This window comes from Macaca nemestrina, chromosome 1 (assembly GCF_043159975.1).
Source record: "Macaca nemestrina isolate mMacNem1 chromosome 1, mMacNem.hap1, whole genome shotgun sequence".
NCBI lineage: Eukaryota > Metazoa > Chordata > Mammalia > Primates > Cercopithecidae > Macaca > Macaca nemestrina.
This window is the reverse complement of record NC_092125.1, coordinates 125,726,171-125,747,320: the sequence shown is the minus strand read 5'-3', so window position 1 is coordinate 125,747,320 and position 21,150 is coordinate 125,726,171. Positions and strand designations below refer to the sequence as shown.

At 36.3% G+C, this 21,150-nt stretch overlaps 1 protein-coding gene across 6 annotated transcripts in view; it reads right to left on the bottom strand.

The window, feature by feature from the left end:
* LOC105489209 (vav guanine nucleotide exchange factor 3) overlaps positions 1 to 21,150 on the bottom strand; it is a 398,407-nt gene that overhangs the window by 65,450 nt on the left and 311,807 nt on the right. For all 6 annotated transcript variants that reach the window (XM_011753898.2, XM_011753897.2, XM_071069536.1 and 3 more), the window contains one exon: positions 3,210 to 3,346. In XM_011753898.2, coding sequence (XP_011752200.1) covers positions 3,210 to 3,346 — 137 coding nt within the window. The remainder of the gene's footprint in view (positions 1 to 3,209; positions 3,347 to 21,150) is intronic.

Genomic DNA, 21,150 nt, shown 5'->3' with positions numbered 1-21,150 from the left:
AAATAAAAAAAAAGCAAGTCACAGGTTAGGAGAAATATATGGAAATAAAATGTTTTATAAAGGACTTTTACCCAAAATATCTAGGGAGCTCTCAAAGCCAAATAATAAAAAAATGCATGACTCATTAAAAAATCTGACAAAAAATTTGAACAAGCACTTCACCAGCAAAGTTATATAGATGGTAAATAAGCACACAAAAAGATGTTCAGCATTATTAATGAATTAATGATTAACAAAATGCAAATCAAAACTACAATGAGACACCACTATATACCTGCTAGGATAAATACAATTTAAAATACTGGCTCATGCTTGTAATCCTAGCTACTTGGCGGGCTGAGGTGGGAGGGATGCTTGAGGCCAGGAGTTCAAGAACAGCCTGGGCAACTTAGCTAGACACTATCTCTAAAAAATTAGCCAGGCATGGTGACACATGCCTGTTGTTTCAACTACTCAGGAGGCTGAGATGGGAAGATGGTTTGAGCCCAGGAGTTTGAGGCTACAGTGAGTTATGGCTGTACCACTATACTCCAGCCTGGGCAATAGAGCAAGACCCTGTATTTAAAAAAAAAAAAAAAAAGAATGACCATACCAAATGTTGGCAAGGATAAGAGGCACCCAGAACTCTCAAATACAACTAGGAGAAATGTAACATGGTATAGGCACTTTGAAAAACAATTATCTACATATGATCTATACATTCCTCTCTTGGCATTAGTACCTAAGAAAAATAAAACCATTATGTCCATACAAAGATTTATATTTGAATGTTCATAGAAGCTTTATTTGCAATAGCCAAAAACTAGTAGCAACCTGAAAGTCCATCAACACGCTAACGGGTAAACAAATTGTGCTAGCTCCACACATGGAATGATGATCAGCAATAAAAAGAAAGAGCTATTGTTATACATAGCAACACGATGGAATCTCAGGATAATCATGTTGTGTGAAATAAGCCACAAAAAAATTATACATACTATGTGATGCACATCAAATTCTAAAAAAATACAAACTCATCTCTAGTCTGAAACCAGAACAGTGGTTGCTGAGGGTTGTTGGGTGAGACGGAACAAAGCAACAGACAGGAGCATGATGGAGGGATTACCAAGGGGCACAAAAACCTTTAGGGATGATATTGGATATGTTTATTCTCCTGATTATACTGATGGTTTCACTTACATATATATGTGTGTGTGTGTGTGTGTGTGTGTGTGTGTGTGTGTTCAAACTTCTCAAATTGTACACTTAAACTATGCACAATTTACCATCCATCTCAAAGTTTTTATATAAAGTTGCACTAATGATCCAAGAAGGAGTAGTTTCTGCAAGAGGTTGGCTTATGACTAGGACATGGAGCGGTAGAAATTGAGCATAGACTACTTCCCCAACAAGCTTAGCTTTGGTTGTGGAGAGGGAGAGGGTGAGAGAGTGTCTGGCATAACCAGACAAAAGGTTGAGTTATGTGTTTAATATGGGAGGAGACTGAGAATATTTATATGCTATAGAAAAGGAGCCAGTGGAGAGAATGAAGTTGAAAATTTAGGAGTCAAAATTCAGCTGATGGAATACAGGACAAAAAGTTCAAGAAGAAAGATAAGTCTTGAATGTGAGGAACCTTATGGCTACAAAGGCAGGTACGTTTTCTGGTTAGGCTGAGAGACACAGAAGTGGTCTGAAGACGACCTTTCCTTTTCTGGGAAGGATGAAGTTCGGAAGGAGTGGGATACTTAAGAAGAATGGTGGAGCTTTGGAAAATTCATTGGCTACCACAGTTGAAATGGTGGTTAGAGATAAATGTTCAATCTTTGGGCATTCTTATATTAAGATGACAGACAATAAAATAGATTTAAGCAAATAAAATAGCTGTCCCTTCCACATGTGCACAGTTGATTATTATCCAACAGTCTTTTCTCTGATTTCTCTCTTTTTACCTCTAACCACATTTCACTCGTGATAATCTGTTGATCCTCACTTATTTTTCCCTCAATGCACAATAGATTTTTTAACCAATTCTTTCCTCAACATCATTGGGAAGTATTTCTAACATACACATGAAATTCAGGAATTTAATGAACAGCTTTATTCAATCTTAACATGATACCATATTTACCTAAGTTCAAAAAAAGTTTCAACCAAATAAAAAGGTCCACGGCCCAAGAGAGATTTCATCATGGGCAAACATCAATATGCTCACTTACTTTTTACATTTCACAGATTTTATGAATAATGCCCAGAGCACCTCTGAGAACTCCAGGTATTACCGTGGGTAGGCAAAAAGCAAATATGGTCAGAAATGGCCACAGGCAAGCTAATTAGGTAGTTTCCCTGAAGTGAACTGTTAATATATTAAAGCCATGCAAATTAGATCATACCCACAGGTCCTAGGTTTGGAAAAAATGCTCTGGTAAAGTAGGAATTTTTAATAAAAATGATAATTATGACCCCACAGCACTGATAGTATTTTTCTCTAGTGTTCCAATTTTTGTTGCCACTTTGGCATTAGTAAATATAAAAAAGGTTAATAAAAAATATTTTCCGCACATCATGTAATTTTTCTGAAGCTGAAAGCATGCAGTTTCTAAAGACAAGAGTCATTTTTCTTTAAGCAGTAATAAATCATGCACTAAATCTGACAAACTGTTGGATAGTGTCAGAGGCGTGTGAACCAGAGCAACTCCATCTTAAATAGGAGCTGGGTAAAAATGAGGCTGAAGCCTACTCGGTTGCACTCCCAGAAAGTTAGGGCATTCTAAGTCACAGTATGAGACAGGAGGTTGGCACAAGACATAGGTCATAAAGACCTTGCTGATAAAACAGGTTGCAGTAAAGAAGCTGACTAAATCCCACCAAAACCAAGATGGCCACGAGAGTGACCTCTCGTCGTCCTCACTACTACACTGCCACCAGTGCCATGACAGTTTACAAATGCCATGGCAACGTCAGGAAGTTACCCAATGCGGTCTAAAAAGGGAAGGTATGAATGATCCACCCCTTGTTTAATATATCATCAAGAAATAACCATAAAAATGGGCAACCAGCAACCCTCGGGGCTGTTCTGTCTATGGAGTAGCCATTCTTTTATTCCTTTACTTTCTTAATCAACTTGCTTTTGCTTTGCACTGTGGACTTGCCCTGAATTCTTTCTTGGACAAGATTTAAGAATCCTCTCTTGGGGCTGGATCAGGACTCCTTTCCTGTAACAATAGTACCTGCCAAAACAGACTGTGTGCATCTCCTCTCAGAAGTTCAACCGTATCCCCGGCCTGGAGGTGTAAAGGGGGTCCTTCATGAAGAGCTGGGGGTGGTGTTCCAGAATAGTTCCTAATGACCTGCATCTTTGGTAAACCTGAAAATAAGCCAAACAAGTTTTAGAATTGAAAAAACAATGATGTGTGAAGTCTACATGTACTTTACAAAAAAAAAGCCATTATTAACATTAAAAGTGTTAATACCACCAAGTCCAAGTAAACATTTTAAGTAACTACAATAGAATGCTTTTCAACTTTCTCATTATACGAGATGGTAATAGAATAAGACACATATTTATCCCGTGATCTCTGACATACTTTTCCTCTCCCTTACCATCAATCTCTTTTTAGTTGAAAAAATATTTCTCCTTCAGCTGATACCTGCTTCATAAAAAACACATCACGTACAGTTTAATGGAAAAGAATCAATTTTTTCATCAACTCTATCCTTTCTGCCTATTACTTTCCTCTTGGGCACTGGCTGATTTCATCACTGAGGAGGCTCACCCTTTCTGTGTATGTATCACATTGCCCAGTATATGTTTCATATCTTAAGGTTATCTTTGTAATTCAAAAGCAAAAAGGTGATGGATGTGCCACTGCAATACTCAAGACATTTATATGGAGAAACTCTTCAGGCTCAAATTTAGGCTTGCAAAACAGACCCAATAAAGGGAACATGTCTAAGCCAATAGCACCAATGATATTTGAAATACAGATCCATTCCTTCTCTTTGTATTTCTTTGAATGCACAATGAAGGCCTCAGTTCAATATTTCATTTTTGAGAGAACAGCAGCTTCAAATGAACATGGGTCTAGGTGCAGCAATACTGGTCACAATGAACAACCTCACCGTCACTTATTCGTTTACAGGTGAAACTGCTCCCAGCTAAGAGAGGTCCACTCATAAACATGATATTTTTTGCACATTAAAGGACTGAAGCCTTTATTATGCTTCAGAACTTTTTATTCTAATGATTAACCATGGTGAAGCTGTAACTGGCTGAAAATGCTGCACTAAACATATAAAGAAGGATGAATGACTGTCATTCGGTTCTACATGTCTAAGTTACCTAGAAAAATCTCAAAAGCTACATGAAATGCTTCAGCAAACAGTTTATTAAAGTCCTCAAAATTCTTTTGAACAACCATGCCAGAGGGAGAAAAACAAGTGTGGTTATAAACTGAACAGACTAGAAAAGTTTTAGTCAACACTTGTTTATCAATCCAATCAGGAGGCAGAGGTTGAAAAACACTGTGCCCTTCACCCCAGTTTAGCTGCTGGGACTGCTGAGGCTTGTCAGGAGTTGCTACATCCTCCTTTGCTTCTGTTCTTGTGCCGCAGAACCCCCAGAGGGATGATTTTAATCTCACATTCAGGGAGTATTTCCCTACCAGATGTCATAAGGTCTCACCCTAACAGCAACAGCAGATTTCATTGACTTTCCCCTGAACAACACTCTATAAGAGAACTCCTCTCAGGTAAATGTTTAACAGACTTGCTCTCAATACACTGCAAATGCCTTTAGTATAGAGAGTTTATTTTACACATTCTATTAAGTTGCTACTGCTAATTTAAAATGAAACCTAAATATCCCATACACACAAGTGATTAAGAACTCCAACAGGTGGAAGAGGACGTAATGTAAAGCAGAATAATTTTTTAAATGGAGTCTGGTTTGCATGATAGTTAACTCCATGTTTAAGGGAGAGAACTGCAGTTCACCTCTGTTTTATTGAGCACATCTAGGGCAAGGAAAGCATCTCATGTGGTAGACTGCCTGGGTAATTTTGTTTTTCTGACAGTTTTAAACAGAGGCGGAAGTCAAGAAAGAATATCTTTTAAACCTCAAACAGCTGATGTGGCCTCAAATACAGGGGCCAGTCCTGAGCCCTGGCCTTTACTGCAGTTTTCCGTTGCCAAGAGCCACAGGGATAAAAGCGAGTAGCGCCATGTGACAAATGATGGAAAGAGCAGTTCCTTTATTGTCAACATGCCCAAGTCAATCATTCTTAAGAAGAAACAACTGAAAATTCATAGAGTGTTTAGGAAAAAATTAACTTTGATGGCATTTCACCACCCAAATATATATTAGGAATTAAAATACAGAAATGCCCAGGCTCCATAAGAGGCTGTAAGGTGTTAGGGATGGAGCAATGCTGCCTCATATGTCTTTTTGTAGATGGACTGGAATGCCCACAACATGCCCATAACATGTAAAATTTAACATTACGAAGGGTACATACGCGAGTATACTCTAGTCAAATAATAGGAGCTAGCTATGCTACAAAAGTAGGTAAAGATATACTGCTTTTGTAGTCCCACTTATTCCTAAGTGTTTTATTTACTCTGTCTCTTCTGGTATTGCTTTCTTCTTGGTTATGAGCTTCATTTAGGAAGTTCACCTAGTAGCACACTACTATAGGTATGTTGCTGACCTCATCCCCAAAGCAAAAATGTGTAAACCGTGCCAAGAATTATGCTTAAGCCCAGGTAATACCCACTAGGACATTGTTATTAACCTCTATTCAGCCATCATCAACTTACAAAGTACAGTGTTTCTTCAACTCATATGGTTTGTCGCAGAATGGGTTGTGAGTTTACGATATAATAGAATTTTTTTTTGTTGTTGTTGTTGTTTTTTGGTCATTTGTTAGGGTTATCTTTGGCAATTTATTTCTGATAGTCAGCACTTCCCATTTCAGCATGATCTGTTGTCAGGAGTACAGAGATCAAAGGATAAAAGGAATGAAACAAGGGCACAGCGATATAATGAATTCCGACACCTTGCCCTTTGCTTCTGATTTTAGCATATAGTAGGTGTTCTACAATACAGGTGGGATAAATGGTTGCTTTCCAAAATGTCCTTTAATATTCTTCCTCTTATGAAAAAGGCACCATTACATTGCTAAGGACGTGAACACACTCGCATTAACTGAAAGATTAAAAATTGCAATTAAAATAAGAGGAAATGGCTTAAACTTGACGTCAGCGCTCAATCATCAATACAATTCTTAACACAATTTACTGCCACAGCAGGCATCACTCTTCACAAATGAGATCAAGAACGGAGAATAAATTAGACTTACAGATGTTTATATTTCGAACAGCCATTTAGTATTAATTCAATGTAGGTTTTCTTCTTCCCTTAGAAAATATGCCTCTGATAGGTTTTAACCTCTGTTTAAAAATGTCCAGGGCAGAACATTTACCACATGCCCCCATGACAACTCAGTTATTGTTGCATAGAGTTTATTAATAAGGTCTTCTTGAAACTTACTTATAAATCTCTATGTAACTTCTCTCCATTGACCTACTGCCTTCCATCTGGAATTATGCTGAAGGCAGCAAATCTCCTTTTCATAGATTAGTCTTTCAAAATTTGGTCAGGCTTAAAATCCCCAGTTCCTTAAAAAACTCCATATTTTCCCTTGGCTACCACACTTCAAGGGAGGCTGAGGTGCAAAGTAGTGTAAACTACAAAAGTTGAATTCTAAATTTCCTCACTGACAGTGATTAATTGGAAACAGACAGTCATATTCCTTAAAAAGGGACAAGAAATACACATTTCCTTATATTATAAACTCACAACTAATCCCAGAAAGTTGCTTCTCTCTTCTGGGGAAAATATAGACCCAACAATTGTTTAGTTTCTCTCCACTCCAGAACTTTATTTACAACAGACATGTTAGCTGAGTTACAGTGTTGCTCACCCAAATCTGAATATTTATATTGCAACTACCTTCAGACATTAAATGCAAAATAGTCACATGTACTTTCAACATATGTATTTGGGCAATCTTAGAAGTTCCTAAAACTTTTATGTAATCAATTATAATTATCCAAGGGAATATGATTAAAATACTAAGCCAAAATTAGATCTCCTGCCAGATGTTTAATTATTTTACCTTGTTTTATCCCCACAACAAAAGCTTTGTTGTACAGCTAACTATGCTCTTAATATATAACTTGACAATTTTGCTCATTAACTTTTGTTCACACTAGTACTTGTGCTTGGTCTTAAATCAGACAAGATCCCCAAGTCAAACTTATGCAGGAGGAATTAACAAACAAATTAGCAATATTAAAATGATAGTTATACTCTACTAATAGTCATGTGTTTCTGGTTGAATAAAACTACAGCTATGTGTAGGTACATAGAATGCTTCAGTTTCCCAAAACAATAGAGAAGTGTTTTTAAAAGGGAGACCTGTAACAAAATTTCCTTTCAAATCTGAATTCAGTACCACTAAGAGTGACACAGGCCAAGTGACACATGTACTTTTTTAAAAAGTTAATTCTAAGTAGAATCCTATTAGAAAATTTTCTAGATATAAACTGTTTCACTAATAATTTTCACATAAATTTTCAAACTTCAATGAACTGAACAGCTAATTGTAGGAGTATCAACCATTGTGTCTTCTAAGCAGGGCAAGAAGAGCGATTGCTACAATATAGATTAGTATCTATTCATGATGCTGATATCACCGCCCTAATGCAATGGGCTTCCCCGAGGCAATAACTTAGAGGAGAGTGCTGCCTACTAGATAAATGGGCTGTCAGTAATATGCTAGCCTTTCACCTCTGAGGCCCAATTTAAAATCTAAACACAGCCACATTAAAAAATAATTAGTTTTACAAGATATCAGAAAATGTAGATGGTTTATCCTGGGAAACTGATCACAAGCATAACATATTCATTCATTCATCAAATGTGACTTCAGCATTCCATAAGTGATAGGCATGGCAGTTTCAGAGGAAAGCAAGGGAAAGTATCCTGCCTTCAAACAGCCTATAGTCAGTCTATGGAATAGACAGACAGGTGAACTCTAAGATAACAATACAACTGGGCATGGACTTCCATCCAGAGGGAACTTTAAAAAAAAAATGTTCATATCTATAAAAATTTTAGGAAATTTTCCTTTTATAATTCTTGGTTAAGACCCTAAAATGTGTACTTTATTTTTTCTATAAATTTCCTAGGTGTGACATCCAAACTCTAGCCAAGTTTGAGAATCACATTCTTGTGGGTACATGTGCAAAACACCATGACCAACACCTACCACTGCCAAATTTGTTTTTGAGAAAATTACAGTGAAATAAGTGCTGCCTGTCATCTTCCCAACTAAAAAACCCTTTATAAGTTAACATCTGGACCTTTCCTGATACAAGTCTACAATCTAAGAATCAGGTCCCCATGACCAGGCTGAGCCTGGGATGCTAGGTGCTGGGATTCCCCTGCCATCACAACTTGCAAGGCTCTTTCTAAGAAAGCATGATTTTTTCATCGATTTGCTGGTCTTCAGAGAGGAGTAAAAGGAACCACAGCATGGAAACCATCTGCTACAACAGAAGCAGGCAATTTGGTGGAAAACAAACTGGTCTAAAGAACTGACTGTTCACAAAGGGAACACTCCCCATCAATAATTTTTAAAATTTTCACCAGAGAAGCCTACATTATTTTTATAAACAACGATGACTCAAATAATGGAAACAGCACTGTCACAGCTCATATAAAAACAAGGATAAGGCAGAGATGCCTTCCTTCAACTTCATAACCACTGACTAGTCACTCTTTGGCACTGTCTACTGGAGTATTAGTGAATCACGAATCAAGGATGAAAGATATGATAATGTCTTTGGAAGATTTTTTCACCTTTATTAAAAGGGTGTTTATAGGCTACCAAATATAAAATAACTATAAAATTTCACGTGTTACTTGAAAATCCATGCAAATTTAACATTCTGTTCTGTTATACATGTACATTTTATTGGAAAAAAATGTTTCCCTAAAATATTTAAGGTCAAAGCTTCAGGAGAAAATGCCATGTACTTGGCAGACCCTTGGCAAACAGCTATTCCCAGGGACCTAAGGAATCCAGTTTCAGAAGCATAGCCCTGAGCTATCTTATCCTCTTCTTTAAAGATAGAAAAAGAACACAACTGCACAATTTTACAGAGTATTATCACCTAGTCTAACTAAGTATTATCACCTTCTCTAAGGAGAAGAGAGTAGGTATTTGGGAGGAAAAATTTAACAGGCAAACTGAGCTCCATGCATGAATGCTCTGAAACTGGAATGAACTTGAAAGTACTTGAGGGACAGAAAAAAGGTCAGTGACACTGCATGAAAGCAATGGATAAAATTTAAACTTGATAATATGCAGTTTTGAGGGTCTGGCCCATTTCCTACACTCCTTTCCTACACTCATTCTGTGAATTATTTGAAATCTATTGAACAGGTCAAGTTTTCATTAACATACTCTACCTTCTTCCTGGCATATACTTGCTGATGTCTGAATATTCAGTTCACCCCCCAACCCAAGGGAAAAAATAATCTGAACTACTATTCTCACTCGTTAAAACTCAAATATAATTTCTACTTATAAACCCATTGCTATAGACTAAATGTTTATGTACCCCCAAATACATATGCTGACATGTAATTCCCAACGTGATAGTATTAGGAGGTGGAGCCTTTGAGAGGTAATTAGGCCACAAGGGTGGAGCCCCACGTGCAGAATTCCTGCCCTTGTAAAAGAGGCTCTAAGAGCTCCCTCACCCCATCTACCATGTGAGAACACTGAGAAGACAGCCGTCTGTAATGGCCCTTGCCAGACACTGAATCCACTGACACCTTGATTGTAGATTTCTCAGACTCCAGAACTGTCAGCTGTCATTTATAAACCACAGAGTCTACAGTATTTTGTTGGAGCAGCCTGAACAGACTAAAACACCTACCAACATTCCCTTACGTGCATTTTAAGTGCCTTAAACATACACTCCTTTAGATACTCAATCTTCTTGCTTCAGTACCACTCAATACACCAACAGTATTTATTTAGCTGGTATAAAGTGTAGGTACCACACTATAGCACCTTTCTTTGTGTCTTGGTACAGAGTTTATATCTACTAGACTGTGACCAAACACCACGGTGCCATAGGTTGTGTTCTTTATCTCAATTATTATTATTATATTTTTTTGGAAAAGGAAGAAAGGAAGGAACGAAGGAAGGAAGGCAGGGAGGGAGGGACCCTTTCTCTCCCAAAGGCCACCCTTCCAAATATGCATGTGCAAACACACATGCACATACACTTGATTATATCTCCAAAATTTCTCTCTAATCAAACCATTTCTTCCCACCTTCATTTCTACCTCCCAGTTCAAGCACTGTCTTTCTAACTGGCTTTTCCTCATCCAATCTTAAAATGTCTGACTATCCTACACATAAGGCCTGATTAAAAAAATAATAAATTATACAATAAGTTTCCTATTAAAAACTTGCTCACTGCACTTAAAATTAAATTTGAACTCCTGGTGATTGCATACAAGACCCTATATATTTTCTGGTCCCTGATAACTCTCCAGTTTCATCTTGTTCCAGCCTCACACTTGCTCACTCTTTTCAGTCATGCTGACTTTCTTATGGTTCCTTAAATACCTGGAGCAAGTAGGTCTGTCACAGACAAGTGAACCAGAGCAACTCCATCTTGAATAGAAGCTGGGTAATATAAGGCTGACACCTACTGAGCTGCATTCCCAGACAGTTAAGGCATTCTAAGTCACAGGATACAATAGGAAGGCAGCACAAGATACAGGCCATAAAGACCTTGCTGATAAAACAGATTGCAGTAAAGGAGCTGGCTAAATCCCACCAAAACCAAGATGGCCATGAGAGTGACCTCTCCTAGTCCTCACTGCTACACTCCCCCCGTGCCATGACAGTTTACAAATGCCCTGGCAATGTCAGGAAGTTGCCCTACATGGTTTAAAAGGGGGAGGCATGAATAATCCACCCCTTGTTTAGCAAATCATCAAGAAATAACCACAAAAATGGCCAATCAATAGACCCTGGGGCTGCTCTGTTTATGGAGTAGCCATTATTTTATTCTTTTACTTTCTTAATAAAGTTGCTTTCACTTTACTCTATGAACTCACCTGAATTATTTCTTGTGCAAGATCCAAGAACCCTCTCTTGAGGTCTGGAGTGGGACCCCTTTCCTGTAACAGGTCCAGTCAAGGCAGTCTACATTATGAACTTGCAATTCACGCAGTTATCTGTTTACTTGTTAGTATCTCTCTCCTCTTGCTTTCATATATATATTTATGTTGCCTAAATTTGTATGATAAACATTTATTTTCATAGCCAAATTTAGCTTTTAATGATACAAATATTCAGTTATTATTGGTATTACAGAAACAAACTGCCACTTGATCATTAGTTTTTACTTGCTTTTAAACTACTTTTATTTATTTGTGTTTCTACCCAACTATCAATATGCTATGTGTAACTGAAAGTTTCCAAAAAAATAAAATTGTTTTTGACATGTAAAACTGCTAATATATTTCTTAAAGGTTCTTACTAAGGCCCCCTTAATTATTTACACTCATTCTGAATACACTTTAAATGAGATGACTTGCATCACTTATGTTAAAGAAAAACACCCAACTTTTTTATTTCCTATACACTCAATTATTTGCTTGCTTTAATTTTTCTCTGTTCTCTTGACCTCCCTCCTTCCTGTGATCATCTTGCTCGAGTAGTAGAGAGCATATTCAGATGCATTCCCAAAAGATTCAGATTCATGCAGACAGGGTTTATTGATTTATAAGCTAAAATGAAGAGCATGTGCAATTGGTATTTCTGACTGGCAAAGTTTCAGAGAACGCAAATGACTCTGCACCATCATTTTGATGTGCTGATTTTTTTTTTTTCTTAAGAGGCTATGGAGCCCTTAGGTCAGAGACCAATTGTCAACATATCTACAGAAAAATGCACATAAATTGAACAATCTCTCTACCCTTCTTACAAACAGTCTTCCGTAACAAACTTCTGAAACAGAACAAGGGAACGCAGAAGAGTAGTCTTTTATTTATAAAATGGTGCTACAATTAAAATATTTACTTGGAAGAATTTCTAACCTGCTCAGTCTTTGAAAACTTCTATGAGTCCACTTTCAAACTCTGAGGATCCACAATCACCACAGTATCTAACAGGTAACTCTAAGGTTTAGTCCCTCCCTTATTTTTACTTGAATTTTTCCTCCTTAACCTTTTTCTGAAGTGAAAAAAGGAATTCAAGTCAGATAGAACCATTTAGTTACAATCTATGGATTCAGACATGAGCAGAGTGAATATATACATTTATCAGTTTAAAATCAAGCAAATGTATACTCAAAGTATTACTCAAATGTATACTCAAATGTATTACTCAAAGCCACCAATGTTTCATAGGAGGAGGCTAACTACGTGTCTTCATTTTTTGAAAATAGGTAAAATTTTTCATCTAAATTCCCTCTCACTGGGGCCAAGTGTCAACCACCAACATTAACTGAAAAAATTGCCCCCTTCCCAGGAACACTCCTTCTTAACAGTGTCTATAATAAAGAGAGGGGAAAACATCAGAAACCACGCGGAGTTGTGTATTCTTTTGAAGTCATACTGTTCTGACCATGAAAACACTATATGCTTACAGTATAGCAACTGTGTCAAAGAAGGTTCTTATTTAGCCAAATATTTTCATTTACATATGAAGCAACTTAAGTCCAGTTGCATATTCTAGCTAAAAGCAAAAGTGGTGTTCTTTCTAGAAGCATTTTATTACCTACTAAGGGTGGAATCCTTGATTGACTGAGAAAAATAAGTTTAGATTAGATTACAGAAAGGTCACAAGTACTTATTTCAGATTTCAATACTTAATGAATGCATCACTACTCTTTTCCAAGAAAGCTGGAAAAGAAATCAGATTCAAAATTTTCTAGTGGGAATGATAGTTTTTATAGGCAACAGTAAATCCTTAAGATTATTACAGGAATTTCAGAGATTTAGTCTCAAAATCTCTACAACCCTGGGATTATAATATTGGAAATATATATTCTGTCTCCTTCCTATAAATTAATTGGGAATACTAAAAATTAAAGGCATTATCCTATAAGCTTTTGTCATCTACAATTTTTCAATGTAAAATGTTTGAAATATAGGTGAATATTAACTGTAGGAATAGTACTGGTATTGCTTTGTCCTTTCGATACTTCAATATTTTTCCCCCAACCATCCATCTGAAAACTACTAACTCTCTCCCTGATCTTCCTTCCTTTTTCCCTTACTTTCTTTATCATTAGTCTAATCATCTCCCCAAATTTTTACTTTTCCATCTTTTTTCTACATAAAGAGTTTATTTCATCAACTTTATTTAAGTACCAAAATTATATTATGGTTTTCGCTTATTCAAATGTAGCATAATAAGCTACTCAAAAAAGTCAGCCTTTCCCTTATCCTCACAAAGCTTAGAGTCTAACAGGGAAAAGGAAAATGTTAGACATACGGTGGCTTCTAGTCATATGAAAATAATAATGAAACAGTACCTACATTCTAAAAGTATAATAAAAATATATAACAATAAAAATGTAAACTGTACACTACAAAGAAAAATAAGAATGTTAAAATAATACCAAATTGTGCCAAGAAGTTATAAATCATCTGGCAGGCAGTTACACTGGTAAAATTAGGGTTATACCTAGAAAAGACACACTGAAATAAAACTTTCAGTTCTGCCTCATTTCTCAACTAAAACACCAGTGACACTTAGCACAAAGTTCACATGCACAACTGTTCAATTACAGTTTATAAAAGCACCTGAACATAACATAAAGTCAAAGCAATCCTGGACAAATAGAACAAAGCTGGAGATATCACACTACCTGACTTCAAAATATAATACAAATCTATAGTAGCCAAATCAGCATGGCACTGGCATAAAAACAGACACATAGATCAATGGAACAGAAGAGAAACTCAGATATAAATCCATGCATTTACAGCCAACTCATTTCTGATAAAGGTGCCAAGAACATACAATGAGGAAAGGGTAATCTCTTCAGTAAATGGTGCTGGGAAACTGGATACCCATATGCAGAAGTAAAAAGCTAGACCCCTGTATCTCAGCATATACAAACATGTACTAAAGACTCAAATCTAAGGCCTCAAACTATGAAACTACTAGGAGAAAACCTCACAGAAATGCTCCAGGACATTGGTCTGGGAAAAGGTTTTTTGTGTAAGACCTCAAAAGCAAAGGCAACAAAAGCAAAAACATAACAGGATTACATTAAGCTAAAAAGCTTCTGAACAGCAAGGGAAACAATCAACAATATAGTGAATGGAAGAAAATATTTGTGAACATTCATCTGACAAGGAATTAATAATTAGAATATAGAAGGGGCTCAAACAACTCAGAATAAACAAATAATCTAATTTAAAAATGAGATAAGATCTGAGTAGACATTTTTCAAAAAAGACATATTAGTAGTCAACAGGTGTATGAAAAATGGTCAATACCAATAACCATCAGGGAAATTCAAATCAAAATCACAGTGAGATATCATCTTACCCCATTTAGAATAGCTTTTATCAAAAACAGGATAACAAACACCAGTGAGGGTGTGGAGAGAGGGGAACCTGCATGTACTATTGGTGGTAATACTGATTAGTCCAGCCACTGTGGAAACCAGTATAGACACTCATGGAAAAACTAAAAATCCACCAATTCCACTACTGGGTATATAGCCAAAAGAAAGGAAATCAATATATTCAATTGATACCTTCCCTCCCATGTTTATTGTAACACTATTCATGATAACTGAAATATGGAAATCAACCTAAGTGTCCATCAATGGATGAGTGGATAAGAAAATGTGGCATATATACACAATGAAATATTATTCAGCCATACATGTAGCCATAAAAAGGAATGAAATCCTGTCATTCGCGGCAATATGGATGGAACTGGAGGTTATTATGTTAAGTAAAATAAGCCAAGCATAGAAAGACAAATATTGCATATTCTCCCTCCTATGTGAGAGGTAAGACTGTGGAACTCATGAAGATACAGTATATTCGTGGTTACCAGAGGCTGGGAAGTGGGGTAGTAGGTAGCAGATGAAGAGATTAATGGGTACAAATATATACTTAGCAGAAAGACCTGATGTTCAATAGATCAGTAGGGTGACTACAGTTAACATTAATCCATTGTATATTTCAAAATAGCCAGGAGAGCACAATTCAAATGTTCCAAGCATAAAGAAAAGACAAATACATAAGGTGGTAGATATCCCAATTAACCCTGATATGACTATATCAGTGTATCAAATTATTGCATGTACTCCAAAAGTATATACATCTATTATGTATCAATACAGATAAGTAAAAATATAAAAAAGAAATTATCCTAGCTCTCTGTGCTGCCTGCAGTGTCCTTTCCTCTCTGACCACCTATGACAGTCTTTCCTGAGAGTAGAAAAAGAGTAAACATTAAAACATTACTCCTGCATATAAGCCTAACTTCTGACCTCAGCATAAGCAACAACACACAACACATTTACACATTTTCCATTTTCAGTCAAGACGATCATTTCTATTTCTTCTTTCTCTTTTTTTTTTTTTTTTTTGAGATGGTGTCTCAGTCTGTCACCCAGGCTGAAGTGCAGTAGCTCAATCTCAGCCCACTGCAAGCCTCTGTCTCCCAGGTTCAAAGAAATTGTACTGTCTCAGCCTCCGAAGTAGCTGGGATTACAGACATGCACCACTATGCCTGGCTAATTTTTGTATTTTTAGCAGAGATGGGGTTTCACCATGTTGGCCAGGTTGGTCTCAAACTCCTGACCTCAAGTGATCCGCCCGCCTCGGACTCCCAAAGTGCTGGGATTATAGGCATGAGCCACCGTGCCCAGCCTCTATATCTTGAATAATTAAAGTAAGACTTCAGCTTATGAAACAAAACAATCTAACAGCAGTTAGGTCAATGTAGTATAAAGGGGACTTTATAAGAAAATTCCACATGTATTAAATCATGGCCTATAAATAAGAATCAGTTTTTACTTTTTAAGAAGAATTTCAACTGTTATGGCCTATGTTCTCTTAATTTCCCCTTTCTGGCTATCTCAGGAAATAATGAGCACTATAGAAAAGGACGGCTAAGAAAGAACTGTTATACACACGAACTTAATCCTTTCTGACATTTTGTCCCGAGAGTTGCCTCTGGGTATATATTGTCTTAGACACCACAGTGGTTCATATCACCTTGGATGTATTACCTCTGATCTAGCATGACACTGCCACAGAGGTCAACTGAAGTTCCACACAGCTACCATCGGGAGAGCAAAACACAGGATTCCATGCAAAGATTGTGGCAAAATATTCTCTGGGACACAGAACACATATTATGATTAAAGTTCTATTAATTATAAACATAGAACAGGATATTAAAACAGCATTTTCATACTTGTTACTCAGTTGCATTTTCAGGTGCTTCACTGGTATTGTGAAAAAATTATGTCCAACAACTTAATCATGAGTACAGTCATGGAAGAGAAATTGCTAACTAATTGCTATTAGTACAGCCACACGAGAGGAAATATAACTAGAAAATCTGCAATGTAGGTTTTAGCTTTGATTTTGGCCTAGAATTTACATGAGGATGTAAGCATTTCAATAAATGCCATTTTGCCTCAATTTACCTACTGGGCACAATACTTCAACATCTCTTTCTAATGCAAGAAAACTGTACTTCTGTTCAAATTAATGGTCTCAGTAAAGTATGTTCAATTTACTGTGTGAAACATACAATAATACTATATTTAGCTAAAGAATAAAAGGTCTGACTTGTTACTTCAAAACCATACATAGGAAATGCGAATGGAGATTAGATAAATTAACGAAAGAAATTCACCTGACTAAATAAATTAATGGCCGCAGATGCTCTTGTTAAAACTACTTACATTTCTATGAATCTTATAGACTTCAGCTCTTTACAATGTCCAAAAAGAGAACCACCTGGGATTCCAAAGTTTATTCTTTAAAGTATGCAAGAGCACTGACAAAGTGATTGTTCTTTTTCTGAGGAAGTGCTTTTATTTTTCTATAACTATATATGTAGATAAACATAAAAATATTTTATATTTTTACATAACCTTCTTGGAATCTACAGAAATATATCCCAATGTAGTCACAGTTTTTAGGAAGTGCCTATTGACTTCTACTATACATCAGCTATTATGTTGGGTATTAGGGACATGCTGTTACCTGCATTTGTTTTTTGTTGAAGGCTTCTTTTTATATATGAGATAAAACATGCAAATAGTTTTTTGTAAAATCTGTTGATTAGCTAATAAAGTCTCCAACGAGAACCAAAAAAGAGAGTGGTGAGGGCTAAACTAGACCTTTTCCATCCCTCGTCCTCATAATCTTCATGAACAAATCACCAGAATACTGCCAAATTCTAAAGGGCAAACATTTATACTTCCCCTTCCCCCACCTCAAGACACAGGAAAGCTTCAGAAATGCCATGATGTATCAGGGAAATCTCTCCTACAACTGAAATGAAAATTCCTGGACATCTAAAAAGTATTCCCACAGATAATCTGATTCACCTTTAATTTACTCACTTCTTTCCCCACTCCATGTTTTTTTTCTTTCCCAGTTTATTCTCACTTGTTCCAGTTGCAGGTCATAGCATGTTGAACCCCTGCAACGCTCAGAAAGGGAGATTCCTTTCATTGCAGACTTTTCCCACAGAGTCATTACGCTTCAGTACCAGTGGCAACAGTGAACACCGCTTTCAAGGTGCCAAACTTGAAGACTTCTTTTCTGCTACACAGAGTTATATAATTGTTATTTTCATCTTAATTATCCAAGTGAGTGGGAAGGCATTTTGAGATTTGGCTCCCTTGGCTTTGAAACAAGGTAACTAGAAAAGAAACTAACTCACGTGCCAGCTCCTATAGACATCCATCTATTTCTTCACAGAAAGAAAGACGGAAATACGCACCAGGCCAAGGCAGACCAGTGGCCTTACAGCCTCCCTGTCTGACAGACTGAAGCTTTCACTTTACACCCATTTTCCCTTTTATGGAACGCATCATTCACTGTGGCTGCAAAGTGAAGGAGATCTTAGGAGATAATTTGTTGGTATTTCAGCTTTCAGTTTCTGTTTGTTCATCTTTACCTAAGGCATTCATTCATCCCTAGGCATATTAATTTTTTTAAAAACCCACCAAATGCTTATTTTCTGCTTAGAATGTGAATAACATAATAAACAAGGCACCCTTTCCCTTATCCTCAAAAACCTTAGAGTCTTACAGGGAAAATGAAAATTATACAGGCAAATATTATAAAGCATTATGTGTTTTACATTAGAAAAATTGCAAATGCTACAGAAGCACAAACCAAAAGGACATAATCTCATCAAGTGTTCGGGGAGGCACAAGGTTCAAACATATTGTTGAGGGAAAAAATCAAGTTACAAGCAGCAGTGTACACAAGATGACCTCATTTTTGTGTGTGTGTATATATATATATATATATATATATATATATATATATATATATATATAAATCTATAAAGACATAGGCCACAATATTAACAATGCTTATATCTGATGTGTAAAATTATGAGAACTTTTTTCCTTATATGGATTTTCTAAACTTTATGTAGTTAACTCTATCATATTATTTAACAAAAGTTTCTTCCCCTGGATAGACACTTTCCCATGCCAGGATCTGCTACTTGGAGCTCAGTCCCCACCAGCCTCCATCACAGGGCAGCTCTGTGACACGTACACACAAGAGGCACCACTCTTGCACTACCCATTACGCACCCAAAGTGCTTGCTACCGTCCTCCGCCAAGTAAACCACTCATTTCCACACTTCCACAGTGCAAAGCTATGCTTTTGGATCATTCTAATCCCTCAAGGGCACCTCCTCTGCAATGTCTTCCCAACCCTCCTAGGCAGATACACCATACATTCCTTTGTTCAATTGTTTCTGAATTTTTATTATAGTTATTAAACATAACTTATATATTAATTGTTTTGTTTTCTCCCCACTTGAACATAAGCTTTACAAGGTCAAGGATCATGAAAATTGTTCAGTTGTTTATCCTAAGTATAGTGTTCGGTGCCCAATAATCTCTCAATATAGTTTGTTAAATAAATGAAAGCATACGTGCATGTTTATCATTATAGATTTTTAAAATAATTTTAACAAAATAATGTTTCTGCATTTCTTGACTAATTTTGCTTGTACAAATATAATGACAATATGGGGCCATTCGGTGTGTATACGTGTTGTCAAATTCTCTATTTCTAATAAGGAATGGCTTTAGATTGTAAGTCCTTAGAACAAGATCATTACAACTGTGGTTCTGTTGTATATCTAACATGTTATGGGACTTGGTGATACCCAATTTCTCTACCTACCACTGAAAACTACATTGGTATTACAGATTAGTTGAGGAAGGTATTTTTCTCTCCTAAATGAACAATTATTATTTAGATTTTCAAGTGATTATGTGCCTATAAGCAAAAAAATTAAGCTGCCCTGTAAGCAAATGGAATTTTAATTCATAATGTGAATAATTATTTACATGGCATAGACCTAAAATTTGAAAACTAGAGCACTGTATTTAAAGAGGCTATGTAATTTTTAAAAAATGAATTGCTATGATTTTTTCCAGCATTAAATCCATTTTGCAAAATGAGACTGTCAACAAATTTATATCCCCACACGACATGAATACAAATGTACCTAGTCCCCTTCCTCCAAGTGATTAAAATTACATTTTAAAATATGACAAATTGTTTTTATAAAAAAGCTATAAAGCTGAAACATTAGGGAAGCTCAAAAAACATGCACAAAATAATACTGTCTCAATTTTTACTCTGCTCAGTTTGGATTTTTCCTGAAAGGGTTTCTATAGGGGAAAAAAAAAATATCTGCCAGAAGTGGAAACAATAATGTCACAGGGATATAAGTTATCTCACACATACACACACACACAGTGCATTTCCAGAGCACAAATGCTGCTGCTTCTCAATGATCAATGTTTTTAGAGGCCCAATAGTTATCTTTTCTATTTCATTAAAAGCACTAAGAGTTGAATGGATTTTATTCAAGGCCACTGGTCTTAAAGCTTCTTATAGCCCAAATCCAACCAGAAGGACAGGTTATGTGCTGACATTTTAGCAAGAACATTTACGAACCAAATGAAAGCTCTGCGAGGTACCATACTTCCCAGAAAAATGCTAACAAAAGCAAATTCTCTGTGGGCCCAATGGGTAGAAAAAGACATAGTAGTCATATGAGTAATGGGCAAAGCAATGAAGCTAAAAGTTGGTAACCCTATCCAATTCCAGCAGTTGAAAGCACTTTCAGAATGGGGCAGGTGTCAATCAGAGAGCAGAAATTCCCCAATACTGAAACCCTCACTATCCACAGCAATGACTTGCACATTCACTTCTTGGGCTGCTCCAGGCTGGTCTTGTCCCCCTGAAGCTTCCCTGGGCTTTCAATTACAGTTCTTTACAAATCTAAGCATATCTTAAATATGCTGAAGAATTTATGTTTTAAGAATATATGTGGTAAATCCACATTCTAGTATAAACCAAAAAATGTATTTAAGACTGGAATATTGTGTTACTCTAGTTCATCTGGTTAGTCAGGATTAATTGGAAGCATCTGAGGGTGATAATTACCTAATGCAAAGTGTATTCAGTGACTTAAAAATATACTTTCCCTTTGCAGATATTCAAATGCAATTTTAAGATACAGACTTCTATACTGTTGTACAGGCTTGTGTAAATTTGGGTCATTAAAAAAACTTTTATAATGAAAGAAAGTTGAGAAATGTCTGTCCTAAACTACGTATTTCTGGTCCAAATATTACTCTTCACAAAATAAATATGCATAATATTTTATTGGAAGGGCTTTGAAAATATCTCTGGGCCTTCTGTAACCTCCATAAACTTTCTCTAGATTTTTGAATCCTAGGTAAATTTGGATCGAAAATGAATATAATGAAAACAAATGCTTTGATAACCTCTTTCACCAAATATATTATAGCTAG